We start from the raw sequence: 15,397 nt of genomic DNA, 5'->3' as shown, positions 1-15,397 counted from the left end.
CAGTGATTGACTCAAGTTTCCAGGTTGATGGCAATTGCCTTTATATGCAAAACCATCTCACTGGCTTCAAGATTCCCATTTTTAAGGAAAGGTAGAAATTGGTACCTTTAAGTCAGAGAAAAAGATACATAATGGTATATCTATATGCTCATTCATTTGCTAATCACTAGAGTCAATAGAGCCATGATAAACACTTTTCTCTTTTTTTGCAAAAAAATCAAAATAAACAATGTGATTTAAGATATAAATGAAATGAGAAATCTAGGTAGTGTTAATCTACCCTTAGAACTCTAAGATTAAGGGTTATACTAATCAATCCTTATTAAAGTCATCTGGCATTACCTTTTATAAAATTTGCTTCCTATTTTGGTGTGACCTACAGAACTCATCACTTCCAGGAACCATGCATGTTAATCTTTCACTCTTAATATTTATAAAAAGTATCTAATATACTCAATTTAAGCCCATACAAAATATTACACTAACCAAAACCATCAAGAAATAACAAACTCAAGCCAGGCAGTGATGTGCACACCTTTAATGTCAGCATTTAGAAAGCAGAAGACATGGATCTCTGTGAGGCCAGCCTGGTCTACAAGAGTTCCAAGACAGTCAGGGCTACACAGAGAAATCCTGTCTCAAAAAAACAAACAAACAAACAACAACAACAACAACAACAACCCCCCCAAAAAAACAACCCAAAACTAAAAAATAAATTCAGAATATAATTTAAGATCATCTCTAAATAATTCTTTAACATAATATTCTAACAGTTTATATAACAAATATATAACTATAAGACTTGTAAAAATAAATGCATATAATAGGTACCTATATAATAATATTATATATATATATATATATATATATATATATATATATATATATCATCCAGCAAGTGTCTATTTGCTTATGGCTCTATTATTTTTAAGAAAGTCATGTAGGGGCCAGAGAGATTGTTCATGGTTAATAGCATTTGCTGTTCTTGCATAGGACACAGGTTAGGCTCCCAGCACCCATATGGTAACTCTCAAGTGTCTATAATTTTCAATTCAATGAAACCAATGTCCTCTCCGGCCTCCACGGGTACCAGGCATACATGTGGTACATACACATACATAAAAGCAAAACACTCTTATGTACAAGATAAAAATAAGTACATATTTTTTATATAAAGGAGAAGTTGGATTTGATTCACTTTCTACCTTTGGAGTATTATCTGCTAAGCTGATAATAACAGCAAATATTGAAACTCCCAAAATGTGTGAGAAAATGGATAACCCCGTATCAGGTGGGTGTTTTAAGTCCATTTGGTGTGGTATAAAAGTATGTTTGCAATGAATTCAGTGAAGAAATACCACAGGAGGTGTAAACAACAAATTAAAAGTGTATGTCATGAATATGTCACCAGGAAACCCATTCATTTGTATGCTAACTAAAAGTTAATGATAGTAAAGAAACAGGTGAGCTTGTTGTCAGGCACCAAGCACTTCCAGGGAAGAAGAGCAGAGGAAAGTCAGATAAACAGCATCTCTGTTCCAATAACACTCTAACAGGGACACACACTAGCCAAGTGCTAGCAGTGGCAATACCAAATTTGGAACAACTCTCTAAGGAATACAAACTAACTGCACATTAAGTATACAGGGAATGAAGGAAGGGTCTCTCAAATTACCTCAAAAAACATTAGCCACATCAAGCCCTATAACATAAAGGAGAAAAGAACACATAAGAGAAAAAGAAAATTCACAAAAGGGGAAAAAATCAGAGAATCTAATAGAAGAAAATGCTTTTAAACCAAACAAACAAACAAGCAAGCCATCTGCATTATGGTGAACTCCCAGTGCTTGGGGTCCATGACAAAAGACAATATAAAAAGATCCTACATATAATACGGAGTTGGGGATGTAGGTCAGTAGCAGAGCATGTGCCTGGCATTCATGAGCTTTGGGTTCAATTCCCAACATTGCCAAAAAGACAAAAAGAAAAATGATTAAAATAACAGAAAACAAATACGGAAAACAAAACAACATGATATAATATTCAGAGAAAACCAAATTGAATAAAAAACACCTTAAAATATAACATTGTTAATATGTCTCAAAAAAGAATAGAATATCTAGTTTAAAAAAAAAAAGCTGCTGGGTATTGGTGGTGCACACCTTTACTCCCAGCATTTGGGAGGCAGGGACAGGTGGATCTCTGTGAGTTTGAGGCTAGCCTGGTCTACAGAATGAGTTCCAGGACAACCAAGGCTACACAGTGAAACTCTTGTCTCGAAAAGCAAAACAGTGAATGAATGCAGAATTAAACAAATAGGAACCAAAAGTAAAGGTATTAACCCTCAAATTTAAATTTCATTTACTATTATTTTCTGCATATGAACAGTTGCCCACCTATATGTTGGTGGCAGGAAGGCCAGAAGAGGGTAACAAATGTATTAGAAGTGGAGTAACAGATTGTGAGCTGACATGTGTAATGAAACCAGGACTCTACTGAAAGTGATTTAATTACTGGGCTATCTCTTCAGACCTAAATTTCAAGTTTAAAAAAGAACCCATTAAGTATTCAGCAACTAAATGACAGGAGGAAATTAAGCAAGCCTCATGTTTTTCAAAATCAACATTCAATCCTAGAAAATACTGCCTTAAGGGACAAAATGACTCAAGAACAGGAAACACAGTCAAGTTGTCTTTCAAGTATAAATGCTGTGGACATTCTCCATTAACATGGCAAGCATATAGAATATGACATCAAGGGCCTAGTTTTTTAAAATTCCATGGGCTGGAGAGATGGCTCAGCAGTTAAAATAACTGATCCAATCCAGCCAGCTAAGAAATGGATCAAAATCAATAACTCAGAAACAGAGGAGCTATAATAAAGTTGTAATAATGGGCACAGAAAGTATTCAAATACAGAACTGAGACTAAAGGCATGTAGCAACTATAATAACAGATGAATAGGTGTTATTGTCTGATAATGAAATGAAAGCAATAGAATGTATTAATTAGAAAGTGGGGAGAGGGAGAAGGATGTACTTTTCAAAGTAGATTAATGTACACTGCTATAGAATTCCCTCTTCCTATCTACGGCCATACCATCCTGGTTAGTACTTGGATAAGAAAAATCCCTCTTCGCTAATGGTACTTTGAGGGTGTGATGGTTTGAATGAAAATGACCTCCACAGACTCATAGAGAGTGGCATTACTGGAGGTGTGGCCTTGTTGGAGGACGTGTCACAGGGGTAGGTGAGTTTTGAGGTTTCAGATGCTCAAGCAAGGTCTGGTGTCTCACTTTATCTTCCTGCTGCTGTGGATCCAGCTCTTCTCCAGCACCGCGTCTGCCTGCATGGCACCATGCTTCCTGCCATGATGACAATGGACTGAACTCTAAACTGTAAGCCAATCCCAACCAAATGTTTCCCTTTGTAAGAGTTGCTGTAGTTACAGTGTCTCTTCACAGCAAAAGAAACACAAAGGTAGACAGGGTTCAGGCTGCTTTCCAACAGCACAGTATACCAGATTCTCTTATTCGTTGACTACTCATCACAGTTTCATTACATTTTACTTGTCTCCCATCATTTTCTATTTTCTCAAAGTCAGAAAAAGAAAATTATGAACATTCACCCTGAATTTGGTACAGGTACTAACATTTAACCACTACATTTTCCCCTTTTCAATGTAAACTGAAAGCTAATGTAAATAAAAAGCTAAAATAGAAAAATAGAGATTGCAATAGGAAAATTCAAGAAATATCATGTAAAGTGACTAAACATTTGTTATTTCCACTTACTACTTTTCTTTTGTAGAATTCAAATAAAGTTAATTTTTAAATTTTACAATTCACGAGGCACTGACTTCCATCCCCAGCACTGCTAAAAGGGAAAATGTGCAGAAAACAGACCAGAAGGGGGGAGTAGGAAGTAAAGCAGGAGGAAAAGACAGGAAATGAAACACTCTAATGATGTCTCTATTATCATAACTACAAAAATGGTCTACAGTTAATAAGCCATGCAGAAAATGCAGTGGAAGGATATAGTAATTGAATAAAATTTTCCATACTACTCCAAATGAACAACTTAATCACTATATTTGATATATCAGCATGCAATAACATGTTCATTTACCTTTAGCTAGTAGAAAAGTGATCCAAGAAATTTTTAGCACCAACATAGAATTTATTTCAGTAGATATCCTGGTAAACAAATACAAAGCAATAAAAAAAAAATTAGATACTGACAAAGTTTTTCAGCTTTACTTTTAGGTAGTTTGTTTTGTTTTAAATTGTAGACTTGAGTTAAATAATGGAATGCAACTCTCTTTAAAAGCACAATTTATACCTGAACTCAATTTATCTCAGTTCATTTGGTGTGACTACCAAGATATTTATTCTAATCTAAAATTATAAAAGCCCAAGGTACTTTAATTTGTTTCTAATTACCTTTATACTTGTTTGCCCTTTGTTTTCTAGTTAAGATGAACAATGTAAGCAAAAATGGTCATTCATTAGAATTAACAGCTTTATATAAATTGATAAACGCACAATTTTCATTTCTAACTGGTATTTCAATGTTACTGCTTTAATGGAGCAGAAATTCTTCAGGACTATTTGAGCTATTTCCAGAAAAGAACATGTGGAGACAGTTTCAAGATAATTTAGGATTTGTAATTGAGATGGTGTGTGTGTGTGTTTTGTTACAAGTGTGTCCATGTACCACTTGTGTGCTAGATGCTTTCAAAGGCCAGAAGAGGTCTTCAGATGCCACGGAACTGGAGATATAGACAGTTGTGAGTCACTGTGTGGAAGCGGGGGTTCAAGGTTGGTCCTCTGGAGAAGGAGTGTTCTTAAGCAGAGTCTTTTCTACAGCCCCCTAATTTGGAATGTATTTGTTCTTATACAAAAGCATGCAGAGCCTTGTTAACACAATCTCAGTGATAGATCCTCAATAAGCATTTAAAAGGTAGACTGCATTTTCCTCAGAACAGTGACAGAGAACAATGAATCAATTTCCAACTAATTAGTTCTTTGCAACATAAAGCATGCATTTTTAGAGCAACATAAACAGGATTTTATCACTTCCATTTATAAAGTAGTATGCTACCAAAGTAACCCTAGTGATATCTGTATGTCTGAGATTAGTCCAGAAAAAATAGATTTTTTAGTGAAAAGTAACATGATTTAAATTACTTACACACTGCTGGGTTGCGTCAAATATATAAGCTCACATGTCCTGAAAGGAATAAATAATTTCATTAATATGATGGCGTTTTAAAAAATAACTTTTGAAATACTATTGCAGCATGAATCATAAGCACTCTAAAGCAAAGTTAAAATATATCTACCTACTACCAAGTAACCTTTCACAGCATCATGTCCAATTACAAAAGGACTAGCTTCTGTCACTCACTTTTAAATCAAAACCTATGATAATATCAGGATCTTAGGTCAGGGATGAACTAATGACTATCTAACTACTAAGTCATATATATTCATATAGCTTACCTACAATAAACAGGCTTTGGCATCACAATGTTCACACTCCAGAAAATCGTACAAGTAAGATGGGAAAAGAAAACCTTTGTTTGATACAGGGTCGACAACATTAAAGCTAAATTATTCCATAAGATTAGTCAATTAAAAAATATAAATTCAGTTTACAAAGTCCAGGGTGGCCTTTTAAGGACAAATCACTATGTCATTCCCCAGTGTAAAATCACTCAACTCCCCACTGCTTGCAGGGCACAGTCCTAGCTCACTACCAATCAGGCCTCTCCCTACCTTTCAGACATTCAGACTTAGCAATTCAAAGTACATCTTTCTACTGTTTTTTATTTTGTACATATACTTGTCACATGCTTAGTATGCCTGGTTCTAGTCCCCACTCACTTTGCTTCATATGTTTCTATTTCTACACTCTATTTAGGATTTTCTTCTTTTCTGGCTTTTTTCCTTAGTCAAAATTACCAGTACTGGGGTTACCCTTCCCACTCAGTTAAGATATACAATATATCACATCATTCCTGCCTAAATACAATACAACAAAGCATCACAATCATTGCTGTATTTATTCTTTTTCATGTATACATGTTTGGGTTGGTGCATATGTATATATGCAGAGACCTGAGGTTGATGTCAGGAATCTTCTTCAATTGTTCTTTCAACTTATTCTTTAAACAAAGGTCACTCAATCAAGGCCAGAGCTCATGGATATAGCAGGGTACTAATGGTTAATTGTTGATGGGGTTTATTTGCAACAGAACAGTTGACATAAAGTTTCTTAAAATATATTCCATAAAATACTTATTTCATAAGATCTTCACTTAAATGCTATTATGGTCTGAATGTGAAATATCTCCAACAGGCTCATACTTGAGAAAGAGAGTCAATCGGGTGGCCTTGAGGCTTTAATAGCCCAGATTCACTTTCTGTTCATGTACTCGGCTTCCTCTTATGAATGCCCTGCCACCATGCTCACTGAGGCTGCCACATCTGCTATATCTTCCTCACTATGAGAAATTGTATCCCTCTGGAACTATAGATCAGAATAATTCCTTTCTCATTCAAGTTATCTTTGTGGGAGATATTTTATCACAGCAACAGAAAGCAACTAAGACAAATATATGGATAACCCATTTAGAAAATACTGAACTCAACCAAACAGATTTATTGTACCAAACTTCTAAACACCCATCACCTTGGTACTTTGTGACTGTCTAAGGGGATAAAGATACACTATTATGCAGTGTCTTCCAAACAGACAATGTCTTTTTTCTTGTTTTAAAAGCTAATATTTGGGCCTGTGAGATAGCTCAGCTGGTAAAGATTCTTGCTGCCTGACAACATAAATTTGAAACTAGGACCCAAACAGTAAAAGGAGAAACCAACACCTCCATGTCTATGTCATGGCACACATTTTCACACATATACGTGACAAGTAAATAGTAATATAAAAATTGAAAGCTAATATTCATGAAAAGTTTATTATGTTTATACAAAGTTACTGAAAAAGCACTATTTATGTATTACCTCATTTAATATATTAAGCACTTAACAGGTATATGATGGTTATTATTGGTTGTTAACTTGACTACATCTGGAATTAACTAAAACCCCCAAATAGAAGGCACAGCTGTGAGGGATTTCTGCCTAATTTGAAATGGGAAGATCTACTTCTAATCTGGATCTCTGAGGTAGGAAAACACACAAGATTTAATTCAGATCTTGAAGTGGAAGACACACCTGCCAATCTTTAATCCAGATCTACTCTGGGCCATGCCTTCTGCTGGAAGCCTATATAAGGACATGGGAGAAGGAAGCTCTACTCTTTGCCTTCTTGTTCTCACCTTGTTAGCAAGTCCATTCCTTCACTGGCATTAGAGGCTACTTCTTCAGGATTCTAGCATATACTGAAGACTAGTGGAGACATCCAGCCTTGTGAAGGAGAAACTACTAGATTCTTAGACCTTTCATTAATAGCCAGCCATTGTTGGATTGGCTGGACCACAACCTGTAAGTCTTTGTTATCATTTCCCTTTCTTTATATAGATTCATTCTGTAAGTTCTGTTGCTCTCGAGGACCCTGACCAATAGGTACTCTCATTGACTTGTTTTAGACATTAGAAAACAAAGTGCCTAACTTAGGCAACTCATTTATCCAGGATTACACAGTACATGCTCATGATTAGGTTAGAATCCAGATCTCTGTGACTACTTCTCCACTAAGCCCTACTATAGCTTTCCTTGTTTTGATAGATAACATGTCCAACTACTGTTTTTGATAGAGAAAAAGGATGGATAGGTTCTATCTTCTCTAAAGGCACATTTGTACTTTATAATGCAGAATGAAATCTACACATACTTCTGTCAACAGCCCCAGTCTAGGTAGTGCCTCAGAGGAATGCAACAAGGCTCAACAACCATAAGAGTATGTAAGCCCAGTTTCATACACAGAGATGACAATGAGGGCAAACTGCAGGATAGAGAAGATAGAGAAGCACCGTCACAAGAATCTCAAGCTGAACCAGAGTGGCAGGGCTAGCTTTGGAACACTGACTGCTACTGCTCCCTTCCCCTGTACAGTTTGCTAGTTAGATGACAGGAAAGACAGTTCTGTAAGTTAATTGGTGGTTTCTCCAATTTCTGATTCTCTAAATGAAGCACATCTTAAAGGCTCAAATCCTTATTTGGTGTTTGTGCTAATGGTCATCATCAACTATCATATTCCAGTTATGTTTCTGTGAAAATTGTTGTACTGGACCCCCAATGACTAACCTGGAAATACTGCTGTTCATATTGGCCATTAAGAAATAGGATACAGGAAGATACTGAACACTTCAAAATTGTTTACATAACATCTAAAGCTTTTGCATTTCAACATATAGTAGATGTAATACTCTTTTCTTCTTTCTCCTCTGGATTTTCTGGCATCTAAGAAATTCTGAAACATTCTTTTTCTCACCCTTCCAAACTACTTAAAAGTTACTTTTTGAAAATTCATGAATATAAAGAAAATGGTATTTCTATTGATCACTGACTGTTCTCTGTTTTGAGAAAAAGAAGATGGTAAGTCACCTAAACAAAATATTCTGTAAAGCCTAAAAATCACTTATGAGATTACTCCCCCTTCCTGACATCCTTTTCTATTTTCCCCTCAATTCCCAGGATATCAACTGCAATTATAAGTGGAAAGAATAATAAATAAATAAACCTGAAAACAGGAACTAGTGTCAAAGCAGAGTATTGATGTCAGACAAGGGAGTAAAACTACCTGGAAGTATCAATTAAAATTATTATAGTAAAAATGTGGACAGATAATTCTTACAGGGCCCCACCCCTAGACAAATAACTACAGGCAATTAAGAAATGCTGAGAGTGGGAAAAATAATCTTCCCCCAGGGAGGAGCCCATTAACTGGTGGTTATCCAATACCAAATGGTTAGCCCTGAAATCATATACATAGAAGTAACACTAAATAGACTCAGCAGGTTATAATTACAGACTTCATGTACATATAACAACAACAAAGAAAATGAGGCAACAGATTTAAAAAGAAGCAGGCACGCAGGGTGGGAGGTCTGGGCCGAGTTGGAAGAAGGAAAGGGAATGGGGAGAAAAAAAAATGTAATTATATTTTAATAAAAAAATAGAATAAAAATTTTGTAGCAAAAAGCAGTAACTAACTATATTGTACCCCAAATTAACCCAAGCCCTCAAAAATTCTAGATCTACAAATAATCTGATGATCTTATTTTTTGTTTTGTATGTTTTTTGGTACTGACATGTGTAGAATTTTCTTTTGCTCTTCAAGGTTCATTTCATTCTTATTTATGTTTATGTGAGTATATCTATGTTGTTTATACACATGTCCATGCAGGTGTCCTGCACAGGCCAGAAGAGGGAGTTACAGGTAGTTGTGAGTCACTGGAAATGGATACTGGGGGGGGGGGGGTCGAATTCCCATAATCTGCAAGAGCAGCAAGCATTCTTGACCACGGAGCACCTCTCCAACCCACTATAATTTCCTTAACAACTGGTTCAGTGATGTTTTTGCTTACTTTGCTTACTATGGATGGGAAACCTCTACAATTCCATCAAGCTTCTTTTGAATTATTTCATGCTATGCACTATTGATTTGGTTTCTTCCTTGTGCACTGTCACAAATAAAATAAAAAATACTGATGACAACTTATGTTGGAAAAATACTGATGACAGCTTATGTTGGAGAGGATGTGGAGTAAGGGGAGTGTAAACTGGTACAGACCCTTTGGAAATCAATATGGCAGCTTCTCAAAAACTTCAAGACCCAGCTACACCAATCATGGGCATACACCCAATAGATGCTTAATCATACTGCAAGGACACTTGCTAAATTATGTTCACAGCAGTTTATTCACAATAGCCACAACCTGCAAACAAACTAGATGCTCTTCAACCGAATAATGGATAAGGAAAATGTGGTACATTTACACAATGGAGTATTACTCAGCTGTTAAAAAAAAAAATGACCTCATAAAATTTGTAGGTAAATGGATGGAAATCATTCTGAGTGAGGTAACCCAGACCCAGAAAGGCAAACATGGTATGTACTCACTCTTAAATGGATATTAGGAGTTAAGTATAGGCTAACCAACCTATAATCCATAGACCCAGAGAGGCTAGATAATAAGAAGGGCCCCAAAAAGGGATGTGTGGATTTCCCTGGGAAGGGGAAATAAAGGAGATCTCCTGGGTAAACTGGGGGTGAGGGAGATGGGAGGATGGAAACTTAAGGTAGCAAGTTGGGCAGGCTGGGTGCTGGAGGCGGGATGGGGGGCAGGATAGAGGGGGAGAATAAGAAAAGACATCTTGGTGGGGGTGGTATTTTGAAGTTAGGGAGAAACCTGGTGCCAAGGAAACCCCCAGGAATCTGCAAGGATGACCCCAGCTAAGATTCCTAGCATTAGTGGAGAGGGTGCCTGACTGGCCATCTACTGTAACCAGACTGATGACTACCCTAATTGTCATCAGATGGAGGCAGATGTGGAGATCCACAGACAAGCACTAGGCCAAGCTCAGGGAGTCCTGCTGAAGAAAGGGAGGAGAAATTGTATAAGCCAGAAGGGTTAAGGTCATGATGGGGGAACCCAAAGAGACAGGTTACCTGAGCTCACTGGAGCTCATGGACTCTGGACCAACAGTTAGGGAGTCTGCATGAGATGAATCTAGGCCATCTGCATGTGTGTGACAGTTGTGTAGCTTGGTCTGTTTGTATTGCTCCTAGCCATGAGACCAGGACCTGTCCCTGGCACTTAACTAGACTGGGAACTATTCCCCAAGCTGGATTACCTTGCCCAGCCTTAATGCAGTGGAAGGAGCTTGGTCCTGCCTCAACTTGATGTGCCAAGCTTTATGCAAGCCCATGGGAGATCTAACCCTTTCTGAATGGAGATGGAGGAAGAATGGATGGGGAGGGGGATAGATGGCGGTAGGGGGTGAACAAGAAGGGAGGGGAAAATTGTGGTTGGTATGTAAAATAAATAAAAAAAGTTACTAAAATAATGATTAAATAGATAAATGAAAGCAAGCTTAGTAATGATTTTCCAGTTGAACAGTACAGGTAGACAATTCTTGACTACCACGTGGAACACAGATCACAACTGAATAGCACACGTCACACACCTTCCATTGACCATGTGATTCTTTCTAAGCTGGAAGAAGTTAAAATTTAGAAAACTACTAGACAGGATGGTAAGCAAGTCAAAGTCTGAAGAAGCAAAAGACAGGGAAGTCTAGTAAAAGCAGCTAATTTGGGGCAAACACTCAGAATGTTTATGAATAGATAAAGTACCAAAGAATAAAAAAATAATAGCAAAAGGGATTAGGCTACAGGATAATACTTAATAGTTTCATTAAATACGTAACAATTCCCAGATTAAATCTAACTAAACAGTGATGTGAAAAATTGGAGTATAAAATTAAAAACCAAAGCTAAAGGTGTAAGCCTAATGATACTTTTATCTTACCGTTCTAATTTGCTGTAGAGTGCACATAACACATTGTACTTCTTCAATAGTCTTGACACAGCATTATCAACTTTGGTACTGGTATCAATTTCTTTTAGTAAGTCAAAGAATTTATAGACACTATAAAGAATAGAAAAAGAGTGCATGAGTAGCTATCAAAATTTGTTATTTCATTTTCAAAGCATATATATTTCAATTCACAAGATTACTAGCTCTACACTAAATCACTGTATGTCCCTGGGAAGGGTTGCACTTGTTTTTGCACTTTACTTGAAGCAACCCATGCCCCCAATATCTTCCTACCCCAACTATATCTATTTGAAGTTAAGAAAACAAGAAAACCAGGGGCATAAAAAGTATGTTTGTTTCTAAATATATTTGTTTCTAAATATATATGTAGGTTTTTAGATTAAATTTATTTTAACTGATGTACAAAAGTCCAAGAAGTGTACATTTTAAGGGAGTATCATGTGATGTTTTCATACATGTAAGGGCTACGAAATAAAGGCAAACTTATCTATATCCTCAAACATGTATTGCTTGCACATGGCAAAACATTTAAAATACCTTCTTTCTGGTTTCTGAAACACACTGTGCCCATTACTAAATAGTCATCTGTATCTTCATGTTTTTTAAATAAGTTCCTATTGATTCATTGAATTCCAACACAAAACCATACAGTTCACTCTAGTGCTTCCATTTTCATATTCAAAAGCTCTGTTCTTATTTGTTCATCCTTTGAACAAATAGCCATCTTACACCCCCAATGCCTTCTACTCCCCAACAAGGACAGACTCACTTAACATGGTGCACCGCACCCAAGCCTTCCCACATCTTCCTTGTACTATACCTCTCAAACTAGCTGCCCTGCGTGGTCTCTGACACTGCAGACCAGACAGCCCATGTCAGGCTGCTCTGCCCAGGTAGATGCCCCACCATGTGAATGTCTGCCTCACCTTGTTCTGATACTTTTTCTGTACCACTTTCCATTTCCTTGTCACATACACACTGACAGTCTTGTCTTACCAAAAGCTTTAGGACTGACTATTTGGAGAAAGAAAATGAAAAGCTGGCTAAAATTTTAAATTGTTAAATGACTTCTAGTCATTCATTATTGTTTTCTATAAAAACTAATCTTCAATATACATCCTTTCAATAGCACAATGCAGACAAAGTTACCAGATACATCTTATACATCAATTGTTATCTCCTCTTTACACGATCTCACTATATATCCCCAACTGACCTGGAACTCGCTATGTAGACCAATCTCTGGTCTTGAACTCACAAGATCAGCCTGCCACACACAACCACACCTTACTTCATACAATAATCTCTAATTAATTTTGCATATGAAACTATATCAAAGCATCTAAGTGAACCAAAGAGTGGTCATTAGAACTACTACAGGCTGTCGAACAGTTAGAAACATCCTCAGCTAAGGCAGTTAAGATAGCACACGTCTATAGTCCCAGCACTGAGTTAGGTCCAGGAGTTTTGAGACATGCCTAGATAATACAAGGCTACATATCAATTGAAACAAACAAAAAGACTGAGCTAATCAGCATAAGGCAAAGAACATTTGCCAGAGTATTAAAAGCTTTCATGACACAGAGGGGATGAAGCAGTGTTGATAAACTATATATGAAAAAACAAATAAGGAAGTAGGAATGGCAGAAGACAACAAAGATCAAGAGGCTAACTAGAAAAAAAACTACTTTGAAATTTCATCTTAACAGAATTTAGAAAGCTACTAAGAAATGCTAAATTTAAGATAGGGGACTAGGCTCAAAGAATGAATTATTATTCTCTATAGGATCTTAGTTTACATTTACTTATCTTGCACATGATTAGAAGATAAGGAAGGGGATGGAAGAAAAGAAAAAAGGAAAAAAAGACATGTATTGAGTAATTGTGTAGAGTCCAGGAAAAAAGAAACCAACCTTAAAGCAGTCCATATGTTTATAGGATTACACCAATATCTGTCCTGAGAGGGAATGAATACCATGGGAACTTGCTCTAACTTTTAAAAGTAGTAATAAAAATGCTATAAAATCTAATAATTTAATCTACTTAATTTAACTAAAAACACCAATTACATTTCATTATATATTATCTTACTTAAAAAGAAATATATTTATTTATCAATCTGGTTAAATTATTTACTGCTGTATTTGTAAATATACTACAAATAAAATAACAGAAGTCCTGTAAGTTTGCTTACGACAAAGTCTGTTGAGTACAAATTAATATACTTTAAAAGCTCAAAAAATTGCTAAGAAATATGTGGGTCAAGTATCATAATACTGATTATAGATCAGTTTTTAAATGTCTGTAATTAAAACATCTACTATGCTAAAGTCTTCAAGTTAAACCTTATTTAAATTTAAGATAGACCTGCTACTTTTTAAAAGATTTATGTTTTTTTTTTTACTTCTAGTTACGTGTGTGTGTGTGTGTGTGTGTGTGTGTGTGTGTGTGTGTGTGTGAACACGTGTGCATGCAAGCATGTGTCTCTGTACAGGTTATGTTGTGCAGGTGTCCATGACCACCAGGCGACCAGGGTTCAGTTCCCAGCACCCACATGATGGCTCACACCACTTATAACTCTAGTTCCAAAGGAACTGCTGCCCTCTCCAGGCACTGCACACAGTGCACTTACATGCAAGCAAAACATAAAATAAAAAAAATATTTAACAATAACAACAAAACTGTAAATAATCTTTAACCAACCCTATCAAAGATTGGCAATTCACTACTGGTCCTGAATCTATTATGTTTAATTTAATTTCAGCATTCCCACCAACTTATTAAAGTGTATTCAAACTTTAAAAGCACTTTTAAATGGTACAACTTGTATGTCAGCATTTTTACCTGGTTTCTATGGTTTTCTGTAGCTCAGTAAAAGTGAATGGCATCTCATCTAGGTCAACTGCTGCAACAAAGATGCAGATGCCCCAGAGCTCCTTCTTCTTTTGAATATATCCTTCCTAGGAATGAAAAGGTTCACGTATTTTATTAACTCATTCATACGCTGGATACCATGTTAAAACTGAATTACATATGGCTTTTCTCATTAAAGATAAAAATGTATTTTTAAATTCTTATAATGGTATATACTTGAAAATACTTCATTTTATATTAATATAACAAACACTCAATTTTTAAACTGTAAGACAAAAAATTACAAGGAGGATCAAAAGTTAAACCACTTTTTCCTTTGTAAACTCAGAGTCAGCCAGTTCCGTGATACAGTTTATTTTCTTTGTAACCCAATATCATTAAAGCTACATTAAAAGATTCTAGAATGTCTAACTTTTTTTCCAGAAAAAAAGGCTGACTTCCTTATCAGAGTATACTTCTTTTTCTCTAATTCATCTATCTTTATTTCCCTTTGCTCATAAATATATTTTCTGGCCTTGTGCAATTTCCTAATTAATCCACTTGCACAATGGATTGAATGCAAATCTCACTTAAAGAATTAAGTGAATCCTTGAGTATAGAGTCCAACACACACTTAGCAGCTGATGAGAAATGGCTAACATTGTAAGTAGATTATTTTTTCTGTATCACCCTTTCCTCTCAACAGCATATGCCATCTTCTAATTATATATATCTTGTAGATGAAATCTGGATCACATCAAGGTGAAATGAAGTGTCAGGTTATCAAATGGTCTAATAAGCAGGTAGAATCATTTGCTGAGAGGAAAGATGTAAGACATTTTATACATTTGGACTCTGCTGTTGAATAAGAGTATTGGACTATCAAATGATTATGGATAACAGATAATTCATCATTATCCAACTATTAGTTACAAAATTATAACTTATAGATTCATAAGAGTTGAAATTAAAAATAACTACAATATTAATGGTCAGTAAGGAAAAAGTACAAG

The 15,397-nt window shown here is 35.9% G+C and overlaps 1 protein-coding gene across 2 annotated transcripts in view; it reads right to left on the bottom strand.

Annotated features, from left to right (window-relative positions):
• Nucleotides 1-15,397, bottom strand: part of Rb1 (RB transcriptional corepressor 1) — a 121,372-nt gene that overhangs the window by 79,529 nt on the left and 26,446 nt on the right. For both annotated transcript variants that reach the window (XM_051195389.1, XM_051195390.1), the window contains exons 3-6: nucleotides 14,376-14,491; nucleotides 11,502-11,621; nucleotides 5,192-5,230; nucleotides 4,127-4,194 (exon numbers count right to left, since the gene is read on the bottom strand). In XM_051195389.1, the coding sequence (XP_051051346.1) occupies nucleotides 4,127-4,194; nucleotides 5,192-5,230; nucleotides 11,502-11,621; nucleotides 14,376-14,491 (343 nt within the window). The remainder of the gene's footprint in view (nucleotides 1-4,126; nucleotides 4,195-5,191; nucleotides 5,231-11,501; nucleotides 11,622-14,375; nucleotides 14,492-15,397) is intronic.

The sequence above is a fragment of the Phodopus roborovskii genome, unplaced genomic scaffold (genome assembly GCF_943737965.1).
Source record: "Phodopus roborovskii unplaced genomic scaffold, PHOROB, whole genome shotgun sequence".
Classification (NCBI taxonomy): Eukaryota; Metazoa; Chordata; class Mammalia; order Rodentia; family Cricetidae; genus Phodopus; species Phodopus roborovskii.
Note: the sequence above shows the minus strand (reverse complement) of the source record. Positions and strands in the feature narration are given on the sequence as shown.